This window comes from Danio rerio, chromosome 2 (assembly GCF_052040795.2).
Source record: "Danio rerio strain M-AB ecotype USA chromosome 2, GRCz13ab, whole genome shotgun sequence".
In the NCBI taxonomy this organism is placed as follows: domain Eukaryota; kingdom Metazoa; phylum Chordata; class Actinopteri; order Cypriniformes; family Danionidae; genus Danio; species Danio rerio.
In genome coordinates, this window is record NC_141022.1 from 26,817,581 (window position 1) to 26,834,353 (window position 16,773).

The 16,773-nt window shown below is 37.0% G+C and overlaps 2 protein-coding genes across 2 annotated transcripts in view; one reads left to right on the top strand and one right to left on the bottom strand.

The window, feature by feature from the left end:
- The window catches only part of csrnp1a (cysteine-serine-rich nuclear protein 1a), an 811,199-nt gene that overhangs the window by 164,019 nt on the left and 630,407 nt on the right, over positions 1-16,773 (top strand). The gene's annotated exons all lie outside the window — the stretch shown is intronic.
- ivns1abpb (influenza virus NS1A binding protein b) lies at positions 4,242-15,663 on the bottom strand. The gene is given in 15 exon segments (NM_201483.1): positions 4,242-5,220; positions 5,324-5,497; positions 5,819-5,950; positions 7,480-7,606; positions 7,683-7,804; positions 8,519-8,743; positions 9,170-9,287; positions 9,556-9,663; positions 10,437-10,562; positions 10,649-10,822; positions 11,854-11,929; positions 12,026-12,198; positions 12,579-12,699; positions 13,741-13,925; positions 15,568-15,663. Coding segments are annotated over 13 exon segments (1,923 nt in total). The 5' UTR covers positions 12,690-12,699; positions 13,741-13,925; positions 15,568-15,663; the 3' UTR covers positions 4,242-4,963.

A 16,773-nucleotide genomic window follows, 5' to 3' on the forward strand; every position in this document is an offset into this window, starting at 1 on the left:
TTTAAAAACAACTAAATTTAGTGTGTACTTTGATCTTTGCAGACATCCGAAATAGCATAAGGGCATGTGGTTCATCCACAAGATTGTGACAACAACAAGACTCATTAATAGTCAATGCTGCCAGTATGTGCATGTTTACGTGAACACATTCTGTGTCAAATATATAAACAAGAGTTGCACATGGGTGATACCAAAATTACAATGCCTCGTCCTTTTTCTCTCCCCTCCTTGCCTGTTGTTCAAGTTCTGGCAGTGTGGGCATGTAAACGTCTTAATATTAAACTTGCTCACTGCATTATTCATTAAAACGTAAGTGAATTATCTAATCATTCACTCACATTTCAGGAGAACTCTGGAAATGTAAGCCAATGCTTTCATAAATCAGGGCTGCCAGTGATGTAGGTAGTTTCTCTAATTTCCTAGCAAATGTAGTTATTGGTAACAACACAAGTCCTCAAATAGCTCTGCTTGTGGGTGGATCTGCATAGTCATGGCTCCAAGGATAGTTACGGTCAATGCATTTGCATTTATGTGCAAGTGTCCTGTCCAAATGACTTAATGACAAATGATTAGAGTAACCACATTGCCTGTGCCTTTTTTGATGGGATTTATATTTAGTCATTTAGCAGAGACGTATCCAATGTGAGGTACAAATGAGGATAATGGAAGCACTTAAGGCAGGTCACCAAAGAGCAGTGATATATAAAGGCATCTTCAGACCTTTCTTAAAAATGACCAGAGTCTTGAGTTAGGCAGGTCATTACAACAGAATGTGACATTAAAAGGTGAAAATCCTCAATTTGTGCCTCTATGGGATGAAACCACAACACAGCATTCAAAGTCTGAAGTCAAGGATTCGGATAAAAGGGTTCAGAGCAAGTGGTTGTTTTGTAGGCAAATGACCAAGCACTAGAATTTTTTGAGTGGCGACTGGCAACCAGTGTAGACATAAATAGAGGTGTAATGCAGCCTTTTGGTTCCTTAAAGAATACTCTTGTTGCTGCGTTCTAGATTAGCTGCAGAGGCCAGCAAAGAGAGCATTACAACAGTCCAACATGGACATGACAAGAGCCGGTAGTTGAGCAACATGATTAGATAGAAAAAGTCAGATCTACTTGATGTTATGTAGAGCAAATCTGCCTGATTGCAGCAAAGTGGCAAGTAAATTCTGGTCAAGAAACACTCCTCGGTTCCTGACAATCCTGAAAGTTCCCAAATTACATACTTATACTATTTCCCTAAAAGGATGTACTGTAATGTATTTTTTATTTACTGCCATGTCAGCAACCAAGGTTATTTTCATGGCAAGAACATTTCAATAATAAACAGTTAAGAACAACAAACAAATGAATACACAAGTTAAATAGGATTTTTAGTGTTAATACATAATTTAAAAAAACTATTTCTAGTGTCACTTTGCTAAAAATGTCCCTAAGATTGTTCATTTCATTTCAAGAGTTCACATTTAGCTGATGATTAATTATAAAAGCTTGTTTGGCATGCTGTCCCGGGAGAGAGCCCTGAGCTCATGAGATCCTCGAGCCCAGGGCTCCCTCCCGTTGCAAGGCGGGAGGGGAGTTTGAGCTCAGGTAGATCTCGAGAACTCCCCTGCAGTAGCAAGTGAATGCTCTTGAAATTAATTACTAACTAGAAGCGTGTCTATGTTGACAATTTGGATTGTTCAATTGACTTAATTGCATGTTTTTTAGGCAGTGGGAGGAAACCGGGGAACCCGGGGGAAACCCACGTGAGCACGGGGAGAAGTGCAAACTCCACACAGAAATGTCTGCTAGTTTTGGTGAAGCCAGGAACCGAAGACATTCTTGCTGTGAGGCGACAGTGCTAGGCACTGGGCCACCGTGTCACCCGTCTAAGAAGGAGGAGTAGGGGAGGAAGGGGGGACTCTTCAAAACGAAGATAGCAATGGAATAAACCCCAGGGTATTTATAGTAGTTCAGGAGTCATCTGATTGGATCGTAGTGAATTAGATAATGCGGGTCAGCTGCTAGCAATCATAAGCACGTGATCCTCTCGAAATTTGTTTATACATAAACTTCACTAAAAAAAGTCTTATGGAATCATTAAAAGCTGGACAGTCCAGTAAAATGTGTGTTTAAAAGGATGCATTTATTTTTGTGAAGAAAAAATGCAAATTGGGATGCAGCAAGTGAGTTATGGTTGAGGTGCCCAGCTGTATGGTGAAGTTGTGGACGAGTGTTGGGGAGTCCAGGTTTATCAGCAGTTCAGTTTTGGAAAGGTCGACTGGAAGGTGAAGGTCCTTCCTTCAGCCAGTGATATCTGTCTGACTTGCCGATATTTGTGAAGCACTCATTGGGTCGTCCTGCTGAAATGAGAAGTAGAATTGTACCATAGTAGTTATGGTAGAAAAAAGTATGCTAGGAAAAGCCATTTTTCTGAATGACAAATTGTGATGGATAGAAAAGCAGTCCTAGAACAGAGCCGTAGGGCACCCCAGTAGCAAGATTTTACAGCTCAGATAATTCATCTCTCCAAGACACCCTTGAATGATCTACCTGAGAGGCAATATCTGATTCACTTGAATGCATTTCCCATGATGGCCATTGTCCGGAAAGGTTGCCAAGAGAATTTGGTGGCTTTCCAAGAAAGCGAGGGTCCATATACTAAATAGTTTTTCAAAATGGTAAAGTGCTCATGAAGTGATTCTCAGAGGAGCTCTCGAAACAAAGATTATATGTTCATGTCTTAACAGAGCGAGACAGCAGATGCTGAAAACATGAGCACCACATATGCTGGACTAGAGAAAGTAATAAAATGCATAATTCATTGACAGAACATGTAGACTGTACATTTAAATAATCTTTTTGCAATGTAACATTCACAGATGCCAGTTCTTACCACAATTTGATCATGTACAGTGCTACACAAGAGCTATCGTTCAGAAATTCATGTCAAATTCTGTGACATTCTTAAAGAGGTATGCGATGTTCAATGCAGCATAAGTAAAAAAAAACATTAACTGAAAGGGACTCTTTGCGAACTTTAGTTAATACTTTAGGCTTTTTTTAAACGTGTTATCTACAAAAAAAATAAAATGTGGTTTAGACTGGAACAGCATGAACTGAAAATGCCTTCAAAGCCTGTTAAAGAGATCGGAAGTAAATCAATAACATCCCACCTCTTCTAGAGTCTGATTTTGTGGGCTTAAAAAAACCACGTCACATCCTTTTTATGACACACCTGTATTTAGGCTACTTGCCAGGATCCTAATTGAGCCCCAAAATAGTATCAGCAAATGCAAAGTTTTTCACTGTTGTGCCGTTTTTTTTTTTTTTTTTTTTAAACCTGTGCTCACAAGCACTGCCCGTCTTACATAAGAGACCACAAGTATGAAAAATGGCAATGCTCTTATATAATCTCCTTCTCAGGCAAAACTAAATGGCATTAAAAGGATTTAGCATGCCGTTATATTTGCTTTTTGTTATTTCGAACACACATTGTAACTTCGGATTAAAAAATACAGGTTACATTAATAAAACGGGGAAATGGGCTTTTTAACTATGGGCTGACTAATAAGCAGTACTGTGCTATGGTAATACTGTGTGGTTTTTATGAGTCACCTCATCCTGTGGCTCTGCACTTTTACCAAAGCAGTGTTGTACTGAGGTATTCAATATGACCGGGGGGTTGAAGCTTTTTAAAAGGAAGAGAAATATCAGTTCAAATTTATATTAAGCCTGAAAGTTTTCTTTGTTATTTAAGATCAAAGTATTTTGTTATTTGTACCATAATAATCTCATTAAAATATATTGTGTGTGTATATATATATATATATATATATATATATATATATATATATATATATATATATATATATATATATATATATATATATATATATATATATATATATATAGGAAATTCCCAGATTGACCAAGGAAATTCCCAGATTGACCAACTAACACAGCACTCAATTTTAATGAATGGGCCATTAAAACAGACCTGTCAAGATTGAACTGGCAAGTAAATGTTTTACACTAATTTCACTGTCACGGCTCTCCCTACTACCAACAGTAATGCTTAATCCTTTTAATACAGCATGTAATCTGAATCCAAATGATTGTGACATTATGATACCAAATTCAGCTTCACACATTTGACTAAGAAATTCTTTCCCTATGCAATCAAACCAATGAAATTGCTTAAAAGCAAGGGAAAATGGCACTTTCAGGAATGATAAAAAAAAAGTTTAGTCAATCCACTCAAAGTCACAATAGTTTATTAAATTCTTCACCTTTTTTGAACCAAAATAAGAAAAAAAAAAACATATCGGGTTTAAGAAAGTCTTGAATGAGGAGACATTATTCGATGTTAAAAGTGGCATCATCATCGCTGGCGTCTTTAGCATAAAGCAGACCTAGATAAAAATGTAAAAACAAGCCTGTAGCACAGATTTGATTTGACTGAAAAGAATGCTTGTCAAGATTACATATCAGACTTACATAAAGTTGTATAAAAATGCTATAAAATGCAAAAAAATTACAATCCCATTGAAGCATTATGACTTAAAAAGAGCCTTAAGTATTTCATGATCTAAGACTTAACTATACAGATATTAATCTCATCTTCAATAAGCAAGGCATTAAATTGGTCATCATGAGTGAGCTGACATCAAGCAGCAAATGCAGAAAGTCATGAATTTTAGCCACAGTTTAGACTATGACAATCTACTTGTTCATGTCAATAAGCTTACCATCTCCAAACATCTATTCAAGTACTGGCTTTCACAGAGAAATAACAAATAAAAGAGAGAGAGAGAAAGAAAAATCTATATACATGGTAATTATGCAATATGCAAAGGCTTCATGTTGCTTTGGGCAACGCTATGAGCATCTTTGAGTTCCGTGTCCACAGTTCTAAGACTGACTCATCATAATGTGACTGCTGTTCTTCTGTTTAAGGAAAGACCAGATCCTGGCACCATTCAGTTTTTACCCAACGCCTCTATAAATGGGCTCCACTCGTTCTTCTCTAGATTATACACCTCCATTGAGTTAAGGAACTCATTGCCATCAAATCCCCCGACAGCACACAACACGTTGTTCAACACCGCCAAACCTGCATTACTCCGTGCTGATGTCATGCTTCCCAGCATCCTCCACTCGTTCGTGGCTGGATCATAAACCTCCACACAGCGCAGAGCGTGAGAGCCATCAAATCCTCCAACCACAAAGAGCTTTCCTGAAAGCAGTTGGAAATGGCTTAAAGGGAAAGCCCTGAATTTGACAGGCTTACATCACTACTTTCCTACATGCAAGACCTGCAAAAAAAAAAACTATTTTACCTTCATAGACAGCCACACCAGCTCCACGACGAGCCACATTCATGGAGGCCACCAAGGTCCAAGTGTTGTTTTCTGGGTTGTAGCGTTCCACTGAGTTCAAGCAGTTCCAGGACTCAGCACCACCAATCACATACATGTACCCACTCAGCTCGCACACTGCTGCCTGGTGTCTCTCTAAATATGGGTAAGAAACAGTAAACAGTCATGGTTTAATAAAAAAAAAAAAAAAAATTATATATATATATATATATATATATATATATATATATATATATATATATATATATATATATACATATACACACACACACACACACACACACACACACACACACACACACACACACACACACACACACACACACACACACACACACACACACACACACACACACACACACACACACACACACACACACACACACACACACACACACACACGTGTGTGTATGTATTTATATATATATAAAAACAACAAAAGGGGAGCTGACATACTGATGTTGAGGGGTGCACAGCTGGTCCACATTTTTGTCACAGGGTCAAAGGAGTCACAATTCTTCAAGCCCTTCTGTCCACAGGGATCAGATCCTCCAACTACGAAGAGCTTGTTTTGTAAGGAACACACACCTGAGAAGAAACATGATAAAGGATTACCCAACAAATAGGAAACACCTCCTGTTCTGCATTTCCCAACTATTATATAATGTCATCCGTCAGACACGATCCAGTCTCAATATATTAGCTAGCAATTACATTAGCAACATCTATTACTGCTGCAGCAGAAATAAAAATTGAGATAATTTCTGCATTTATTCTGAGATTTTACGAATGCATTGTCATACTCTGAGCTTAGTTTTTAACCAGCAGATGGCACCGTATGCTACACAAAAAAACCCACTCTGCTTGCTTCTAATTCCTTTCACATACTACACTACCTAGATCTCCATTTGCACACTATGTTTCCCTGGGCTACATTGCCACTCTGTTGTCTAGCTACCAGTTTCTCCATGGCAGGCTATTTGTCAGTAGCCTGTGAACGTGTCAAAAATTTCAGCCATATATATACCTATTAGATTATTATAGCCTCTCTATTTTGCCCATTTTGGTGTCTAAATACACTGTAGTCATTTTTTGTAGCCCATGGCTTTAAATCCAAATGAGCTGCTTCTCCCTGCCCACCGCTCTGACATGTGTCTGCTTCTTATCATGAGTTACATCAGATAAATAGCAGTCAGTGACAGACTCGGATAAAGCTGAAAAACAGCTTGGTCAAAAATAAAGCTAATACATTTGTGGTGAAGTTTATTCAAGCCTTTCTGAAATGATGAGTCACACACAATTGCCATTTGCAACACACACACACACACACACACACACACGTTAATCACGGCTGTGGTGATTATAGCAGTTAAGTTCAGTTGGGCGTCAATCACTGAGGTTTAGATTTAATTTTTACTGGAAACTACAATAATAATAATAACAACAACAATAAATATAATAATAAAAATATATAAATAAAAATATATATATCACTTTTTATTATTATCTTTATTATCTTTATATTTTTATATCACTCCGATATGAAAGTGGACACTACATAAACACTTCTGTTCAACCAGCTTACAGAAGTTTTAATCATGCCCAATAAAAAAATTCATTTGCATTGTCTGTATTGACACTTTTATTATAGCTGCATTACCAGATGGATTACATTACATTCCAAAAAGTGTTGTTATTTTAACTAAGCAAAATTAACCCTCATCTATGCAGACTGGCCTGAACAGAACATTTAAGCAAAGAGATCTGTGAAATTGATTCAAAGTTAGGTTTTCAATGTAAACAGTTTGTGGCTTTAAATGCCAAGGTGCAAAAACATTGGGCCACGCACAAGAATTCAATGCACAATAACTCTATTTCATAAGCATTGAGCATACAATACAAAACTAGCCTAGAGTGCCATCTTCTGTTTATCAATTCCAAAGAGACTAATTTGTGTTTTGGATCAGAAAACCAAATTTCTTAGACAAAGTCATTTAAAAATACAGCAGTAGCAAATGTTAAACAATTATAATAAAAGGCTCTCCAAAAGTCAGAAATTAAATTAAACTTTGCTTTAAAACAAACAAATAAAAATTCCAGCAGGAAGGGATTCATACCTGCATTGCAGCGATTGGTGCGGAGTTCAGGGACTTGAATCCACTCATCAGCTCTGGGGTTATACATTTCTCCACAGCTCAGCTCATCTGAGTGACCATTGGAGCCACCCATCACATACACCTCCCCCTGAGAGAAAAATATTCATTTAGCTCTAATGAGAGATGCAGCAAAGTTTATTTTGGACTGGAAACAGCATCTTTACCATTAGCACAGCCATCTGGAAGCGAGCACGTGGAGTGCGCATCGGAGCAATGAAAGTCCAGCAGTCCTTCTTTGGGTCATAACACTCCACAGTTCTCAAGCACTCTTCTCTGTTGTAACCTCCTGGACAGATTATGCATGTATTAGATATACAAAAACCCAACTCCTGTTTTCATCCATGACATTACTGATAATTTGAGGTCATTTCATTTTGCATCTCCTCTAGTTTCACCACTATCAACAATTAGTCACATTTGCATGAATGGCATAACAAAGCACACAATGGCATCTTTGCATGTTCTAAACTATGCTCAAGGGGAAAACTCCTAACTACAAATAAATTTATGCCACCATTTTTATTTAATGGGATAGTTCAAACAAAAAAAGAAGTCAAATGTGGTCACCATTTAATGAATTTAGATTCCAGTTTATTTGAATAGTGCTTTTCACAATAATTATTATTCTAAAGCGGCATCACAAAAAATTCATATTAATACTAAACATACAAAAGTCATACAAAGCTACAGTGAGTAAGGTGGATAGTACAGCCATCAATCTTACAGTTACATGATATGTACTCTCAAAAAGACATCTATATTTATAAATTACTCGCCCTCTACTTGTTCCAAACCTGTTTGCATTTTTCTTTTATTAAAAAAATAAATAAAGAGTATTGTATCAAACCTAATGGTTACCCATTTCCAAAATATCTTCTTTTGTAGTTCCTTAAGGTTTATGACCACTTGATGGTGGCATGTTTACATCAAGTATATTTTTAAAAATTTTGGTTGAACTCTCCCTTTAAGGACAATTTTACCAATTTCTGGTCATGCATACCTGCAGCAATAAGCTTGCAGTCCAGTTCAGCGGTTCCCAGTCCAGAACGGGCATAATGCATAGGTTTCAACAGTTTCTCCTGCAGATCTTCCAGTTGAGCCTCAAAGTTTGGGCTCTTCAGCACACAGGGTGTAGCAGACGGAGAATTATGAGGACTGGTGCGGCCGTGCAGGGAGATCACACACAGTAGACCTCTCAGAACAGCCAGACACAGGTATGAATTGCCTGGAAAAAGACACCCAGTTTTGAAAAGAACTGCAAGAAATGAACTCCTTTTACGTTAGATGAAAATGATTGTACCAAAACTAAAAAGTTTTCCTTGGCATGGAAAATGTTAAGCATTTTAAAAATCTGGTCAAATATGCAACTACAAATTAGCAGTTTAAAAAAAAACCAAAAAAACATGCAATTATTATTATTAATCTTCTTCATCAGCAATGGTAATTAACTGATATCTACATTAGATTACAAGGTTTAGCAGTCACATTACTTAAAATCCACTGCAGAATTATGACTGTTATAGTCATATTTATAAAACTTTAATATCCTGATACAGGAAAACATGACCTGAGGAACCCTGTATAAATAGCTATGGAATTTCCTGGCATTCACAAGCTTAAGAAACAAAATCTATAAGCAATTCACACTTACTGGTGGTCTTCTCTGAAGCAATGTACTTCCATTCATGCTTGTTGAACTGGCTGTTGGAGGGAGAGATGCTGCCAGATGCACCAGAGCCCATTTCGTCCCTCTCTCGAGGCGGCTTCTTCTGCAAAACCAAACCAGGTGGCTCTAAACCTGCCCAAACTTCACCCCCTACACCTCTACTGCATGCAAACAGACCCCGGGGCCAAAGACTAAACCAATTCCATCCAGTGCCAACAGCACCATTTAAAAAGGTCTTTCACAGTGCAAACCCAGCTGGCCATCTTCCTTATAGTGCAAACCACCTAAAGCCTATTCAAATGGCAGCCATGCTATTTTACAACAGAGAACGCAGCACCCTGTAAGGGAAAGACTGTAAACCAGTCATGTACCTGCACAAACTGGATGTGGTCATCCTCAGTGCTGCAGACCTCTGCCTGCCCCTCAAGCAAACTCCCATCATGCAATTTGTGATCAGCTGAGTAGTACAGCGTTTGCACCTGCAACAACAAACACCAACAAGACCCATGTGGGTGTTTCCATAACAAGAACAAAGCAATGTTCTGCCTTGGTCCTTGAAGCAGTGGAGTCAGCTGCTATGAGGGATGTCCTTTAAAACTGTGAGCTGGCTGGACCTTGAGGAAGCTTTGACCTTACACATATCTACGGTCACGGTAATTGTGGAAACCGCTGGAAAGAGATCATTCCTAATATAAAGCAAGTCTGCTTTGGGTCAAAGAGCCATCTAAACAAATGATCGCTGCACAGTGGGATTGGAAAAAAAGCTGCAATGCTCTCTGGAACACTGCACAGATGGGAGCTCATGGCGTTTGGCAGGTTGACTTAGCATTACCATTGATGGCTGGGATCTTGCGTTCTTCTTCAGGGCTGGACAAATCTGCTGTTGATGTGCATTACTAAAACCTACAGAAGAGACGGGGAGATCAATGGGGAGGAGCAGCCATTAGAATCAAGTTAATAACTTCATAACAGTCCCACTGTGGAGAAAATTGAGTTACGAGACAATTCAAGTCAATGCAGTGAGGGAAAAGAGAACAGGGGGAAAAACAGACTCAACGCTTCTGAATGTTCACTGGGCTCACCTGGAAAACAGATCAGTTTTCAGTATTTTGAGGAGCGCGTACTGCAAAATTTACAAGGTTAAGGGCAAAACTCTGAGGACAGGGGAAAGGGGGAGCTCAAACTTTGAACAGGAATTCAGGAGACTTGAGCAAGTGAAAGAAAAGGGAAAAGACAAATCTGTAATACTGACCTCTTCCATCAGTTTCTCCAAAGGATCTCCATTCTTCCAAAGGCTGCGCTGCACCCAGCTTATCACCTTTGAGTACAGTTTGCCATTACCTGGCAAGTTCAGGTTGTCCTCCAGCATAACCTCCAGCTACAGGGAGTAATATATGGCATTATAAAGAGCAGAAATGTTTTATTGAATCAACTGTATATATAAAAAATCATTATTTTACATACTTTCAGACGTGGAAGTTTAAGAAAGTCATCCTGCTCTGAAATCTCATGAAGATGGTCCTGGATATAGCCGTCGATCTTGCCCAGAAGCCGCCCATCAGCCATGCTACTAGCAAAGTTGCGGTATGATATGGCACTTTGGGAGTCCATTTTGGATAACAGGTATTCTCCACAAATCTACAAAAATTCAGAAGATCAGAGAACTATTTGGAGTGGTGCCATTAATCACCAAACAATTGCAATCTTATTGCTTAAATGATGATTCACTTTTCATCCATGTTTATTAAAACTTTGACAAGTACAACTACAGCACACAGACAGACAGATGTGCGTTTGACCCAGAGAGCAGTTATATGCATACAAGTGATGAAAACGATTCACAAATACTCTTTTAAAACCAGACTATTGTTATTTTGGTGTTAAGCCAAATTATCTGGGATAAACATGGTTCATTCAGCTAGAGTTTTCAAATATTTATATAAATCTTGCAGTTTGGCTATTTATTAACATGACATTGGTGTTGTTGGACCTGAAATCACAAACTTTTGTCCCATCATGGTTGAAGTTCATTACTTCAGAGTTTACACTGTCTATTTTAGTTTCTGCTGCTAATTTATAGGCCTCAGATTATATCAGTTTTAAGATTCCAGCGCTAAACGCAGCAGAAACAACACTTATGCACTTCTCCCTCTCAGCATAGAATAGTTTATTTTAATTCAACATGTTGAATGTTTTGTTGCAAAATACTGGCGGAATGCATATCAGAATATCCACATTTAACAGTCAGTAAAGTTTTTAGTGAGCCTAAAGTAAAAGTACACAATCCTAAAATAATTTAATTTAAAATGATGGTAGCAAATAACTGTGCTGTGGTTATTACAATTAATCAACAAGAAAATACTAAATTATAGCTTCAAAACTGAAATTAGAAAACAAGAGCTTGAAAATAACTTTTATTACTGTAAATGGTAGATGATAATAAAAAGAATAATAGTAACAATAATAAAGTAATTTAAGCTGATGTATGACATTCCGTAATGACATTTAAATGTGGAAAGACAATTTTTTAAACAATGTAAAACAAATCAAACAAAACCGTGACCACAGAACCAAGATATAAACTGAACTGACAATTTTGTGTATTGTACCATCTTTAGGAACTGTGGATGTGCATGCATACATGGGAGCATATAAATGTCTTTACACACCTGTTTAACTCTTTCCAATTTGAGCTTCTTTGCAGCAGAATACACATCACTGACCAGACTTTTATCAGCCTTCAATCTGTCAACAGAATAATATGGGAACTTATAAAACATGCTTGTTCTTGACAAGATCATCATGTAATGTATAATTTAAATGGAATAAAAATGCATGTACTGGGCTGTGTAGGCATAGTTGAGCAAGACCTCCACAGCATCAGGGTTGAGGTCATCGAATTTAACCAGCGAAACTCCACCCTGTGGCTCGGTGTCAGCATTGAAGATTTCAAACAGGTAAGGGCTGCAGCAGGCCAACACAGCCTTATGAGCCATCAGCTCATGTCCACAGACCTGCAGAGGAAAGAGATTGAGTTAATTATTTTTAATACAGCACGGATGCATTACACTGATGTAATCACTATAGGCACAATTCGTTTCATTAAATATTTTTTTTATAGAACTTTTCATTAAATAATCATGAAAAAAAAACTGTTTTCAAAATTGGCAATCGTGTATTGAGCAAGAAATTAGATTATTTCTGAAAGATCATTAAAGTTTGAAAGTTTGATCATTGAAACAAAACTACATTTTAACATTCAACTTAAACTATTATTAACATTTCACAATATAATCTTACTCTGTATTACAACAAAAACACAGCATGTGAAAACTAGTACAGAATGGGTTTATAGATTGGCATGTTTACGGTGTTTAAACAAAGGTGGTCTCACCAGCAGCCTGACATCACAAAACTGGCCACTTTTTCGCAAGGCATTCATCTTGGCCACAGTAGAATCCAGGAAGCTCTCATCTTCAAATATTAGATATCCGTTGGGAGTCATTTTGTTGGATCTATCAAGTCATGACAGAGGCAAACAAAGAAATATGAGAACTGCTGCTTTACTTATAATTGCTATTTTTTGATCACATGAATTTGTGAATAATTTCTATAATTAATAATAATAATAATAAATTATTAACAGTAATGAATAATTAAACAAACTTTAGCTTCATACACTAACTGTACATGTTCCTGATTAATGCAATAAGCTGATCTGGGTAAACAAATTTAATCTCCAAAGCAGAATAGTCAAAGACAACGTAAATTTGGTAACTGGCTAATTTGGAATGTTCAATTTAGGGTTCATGTTCTTACTGAAATACACTATTTCTTCATCTTTCTTTACTATGATTATTAGCGGTATAAATAGCTGCTGTCTTTTTCACTTTTACTATCCATGTAAATATGAACCAAGATGGCCTTTCCAAACATAAGACCAGCAAATACCAGCAAAGATGAAACGCACTCTTCAAATGATGAGTGGAGTTTTTCTCCACCACTGCTATGGCTAAAGAGAATCACTGAGTTACCAACTATACTAACAAATCTGCTTGTGACGAGTTCTCTTTCGAACTTCCAGTTCTTCATTAAACATCCAGTTTTGTGTTTAAGCAATCCTGCGCTGCATGCATTTATTAACAAGATAAAATACATTGAAACATTTCTGTTAAGCAATGACTAACAATAAAGACTTGCTCTCTGTCATGTGGTGGTGGGGGTAGTAGATAGTGGTGCAGGGGCTCAGTGAGGGGGCGGGGGGATGGGAGAAAGACATTGGTTTTTAAGAGAGGATCACTGTTCAAACCGTAGGGGGCGTATTGCTGATTTTTGGATGGGTTTGAAAATCATTATCACCCTTAATTAATACATCTATAAAAAGTGAGTTGAAAGTACTACATTTAAATCTTTAGCTAAGGGGATAAGCTATACAGTAGAAGAACCTGTGGGATTTCCACTCAAAGAAGAGAAAGTAGAAGTGACAAACTCTGAAATTCTGCAGAAAGGCCTACAGATTCCTATCACATGCAGTTCTGCTGAAGAAACAGACCTACCAAACAAGAACGATATTGCCAAAAGGCACTTTAGTAGATCTTTCACCGCAGGGTACAAGATGCAGGCGTTTCTAGAAGATGCAGTAGCACCAACTCAAACTTCACAGGTCTTGCGACCAGTGTGTCTGATACCACTCAGCAGGTTAAAGAAAACAAGTTCTACCACCTTGATTATGCATGATGGCCTGAAAAAGAAAAAAAAAAACACTGAAATCAACCATGACAAGTCAAAAACAGCTATTAAGAAATACTAGAATGATTTCTGAAAGATCGTGCTACACTCAACAAAAACTAACACAGGTATACGTTTGATTTTGAAAAATCTAAAATAAAGTGGACATTTTATATAACATTACTATCTTTATTGCATTTTAACAAACTGAACTTCTTTTACAAAACATTGTTCAATTGTAACAGCCAGGGTCCATGCACACTTTAACCAGTTTACTGAAAAATTTAATTACCAAATCATAAAAAATGCATTTGTACATGCCTAGAAAAATGTGTACGCTACAAAATGAAAATCCCATTAAAATCAACCTGCAATTTCTTGGGTCTCTAAAGTGTAGAACCTTGAAAGAGCTTCTTTCATGAAGACGCTTTGTAAATTTTCTACCATAAATGAAGCTAAACTTAATTTGTTCAGTAACATGCATTGCTAAGAACTTAATTTGGACACATTTGAAAGAGAATCTCTAAAAACTAGTTATTTTCTCCTTTTTGGAACCGTCAGAATTGCATTTGTATATATCGGCTAAATATAGACCAGTCCTAACAAGCCATGCGTGAATGTTAAGCTTATTTATTAAGCTTTGCTCAGGTATAGTGAACAAAATGTACACATTTCAGAGAAAAAAACACATCAGCCGTTTCGTGGTGCTGGGTCATATTTAAGTATACCAGATGTTTACATTAGAATCTATCTTCTACAATTTATAATGTACATAAAAGACGCAGTTGTTGAACTTTCAATAAGTTAGCTCTAATATTTCCGGGTTTGGTGTTTGTTGAAGGCGCGAGACCCGGAGCGCGAGGAGGAACTGCAGTTTCCAGATTAAACCAGACCCGCTGAAACAAACACACGTGACGCATCAACCTTATGTTCAAAACTTTCGCTTCATAAACACTTCATAACAGGTCTGTAGTAGGGATGCGGGTCATAAGATGAAGCAAGATCACGTTAACGTTGCTTATGAAGATATATTACATATTTAGTTATGAAATTAAAAGAGTCAATTGTAGCAGAGGTATTTCGATCCGAGACAAAACTTTTACCGTTTATTCGACATCCACCATAAAGTTAAAAACGTAATGACTTCACTTTTGTGTCGAACTGAAAGAAAACTAGATTTTAGTCAGCTCGGCTGCTTCAGGCGTTATGTGCCATCTTAATGATAGGTCAAAAGCTCGCAGTCTAACTTAACGTTACAAATGAAATGAGGAAACGATAAGTAAACTCGCGTTAGTTAAGCTTACGACATAATTCGACATAACGTGGTTTAAAACAGCTTATTGTGCAGTGAAAACAAAAAAGAGATATAAATACTCGATTATAAACCAAACAACCCCTTATAATCACCATGAATGATAACGTTACTACGTATTTCACTGATATACCTAACGTTAACGTTCAATTCAAACCGTAGCACAAACCTCAAAATAAATACAACAAACGGAGATTTAAACGTGGCCTTCTATCAAACACGCGTACCACCCAAACGTGCCTCAAAACAAACCAGATTTTTCTAGTCACCTCACGTCTTTAACACAAATTTAATCAACAAAAACCCTTTTGATTTTAAACACTAAATAAATACAACGTCTTACCGACTCCCTTTGTCTGTTAAAGATGACGAACATAATTTCTGCTGTAGGAAAAAGTTGTTTTTATCAGTCCAAAGACGCGCCGTTTACGAGATGTACCAAACAACACCGAAGAGCGCGCGCTTAACTATGCTGCGTCACTGATGACGACTGTGGGAGGAGCAAAATATGGGGCTCGATCCTAGGGCTCGGCCATCTCTAGTTAACTTGGCTGATGTTATTATGTGACACTTTGGAGTCAGACATTATTTGAAGATGAGCTGTGTTGTATCTGGATGTTCATAAAGAGAGACGTGCTGTGTGGATGTGCAGTGCGCGTGATTGGCCGTGTTTCACTAAACCATTATTCACTTTAATCACACTGGGCCAGTTCTTGCCCTCCAGCAAGCAGAACACAGTGCAGTTCATTCAGCCAGAACTGATGTGTCCTGACACTGTCTGTATAAATATTTTAGGTGTTACATTTCTGGAGCAGGAAGGAATGCGTGGTTATCTGATAACAGTGCTGTTGTGTCATTCTTGTCTTAAAATAAATAAATAAAACTAATATATACATTGGGTTTACGATAGTGTTGTCGATGTAGCCTATTTCAAATCTAATTAAATAAACAAAATAAATGGTGTTTGTGATGTGCCATTCACATATTGTTTATCTAAAATAAAAAGATGATTTGTGGATTTGTGGTAATTGTGTCACTCATTTCCATTGAACCTAAACTAAAAAAATAAGGAGTGTCCATGATAGGGATGTCATATATTTTTAACAAATCTAAAATTAAATAGATAGATGAGCTTTATGTTAATGTTGTTGTGTCATTTGTATATTTTCATCTAAATAAAAATACTTAAATGGGATAATGATTGTTGTAAGTCATGACTCATGTCTCTTAAAATAAATATATATATATATATATATATATATATATATATATATATATATATATGTAATAAATTCTAACATACAGTTCAAGTGTGTCATTCATATCCGCTGAACCTAAAATAAAAGAAAAAACAAAGTATCTATCTATCTATCTATCTATCTATCTATCTATCTATCTATCTATCTATCTATCTATCTATCTATCTATCTATCTATCTATCTATCTATCTATCTATCTATCTATCTATCTATCTATTCATTTTCTTTTTGGCCTAGTTAGTCCCTTTATTAATCCGGGGTCGCCACAGCAGAATGAACCGCTAACTTAT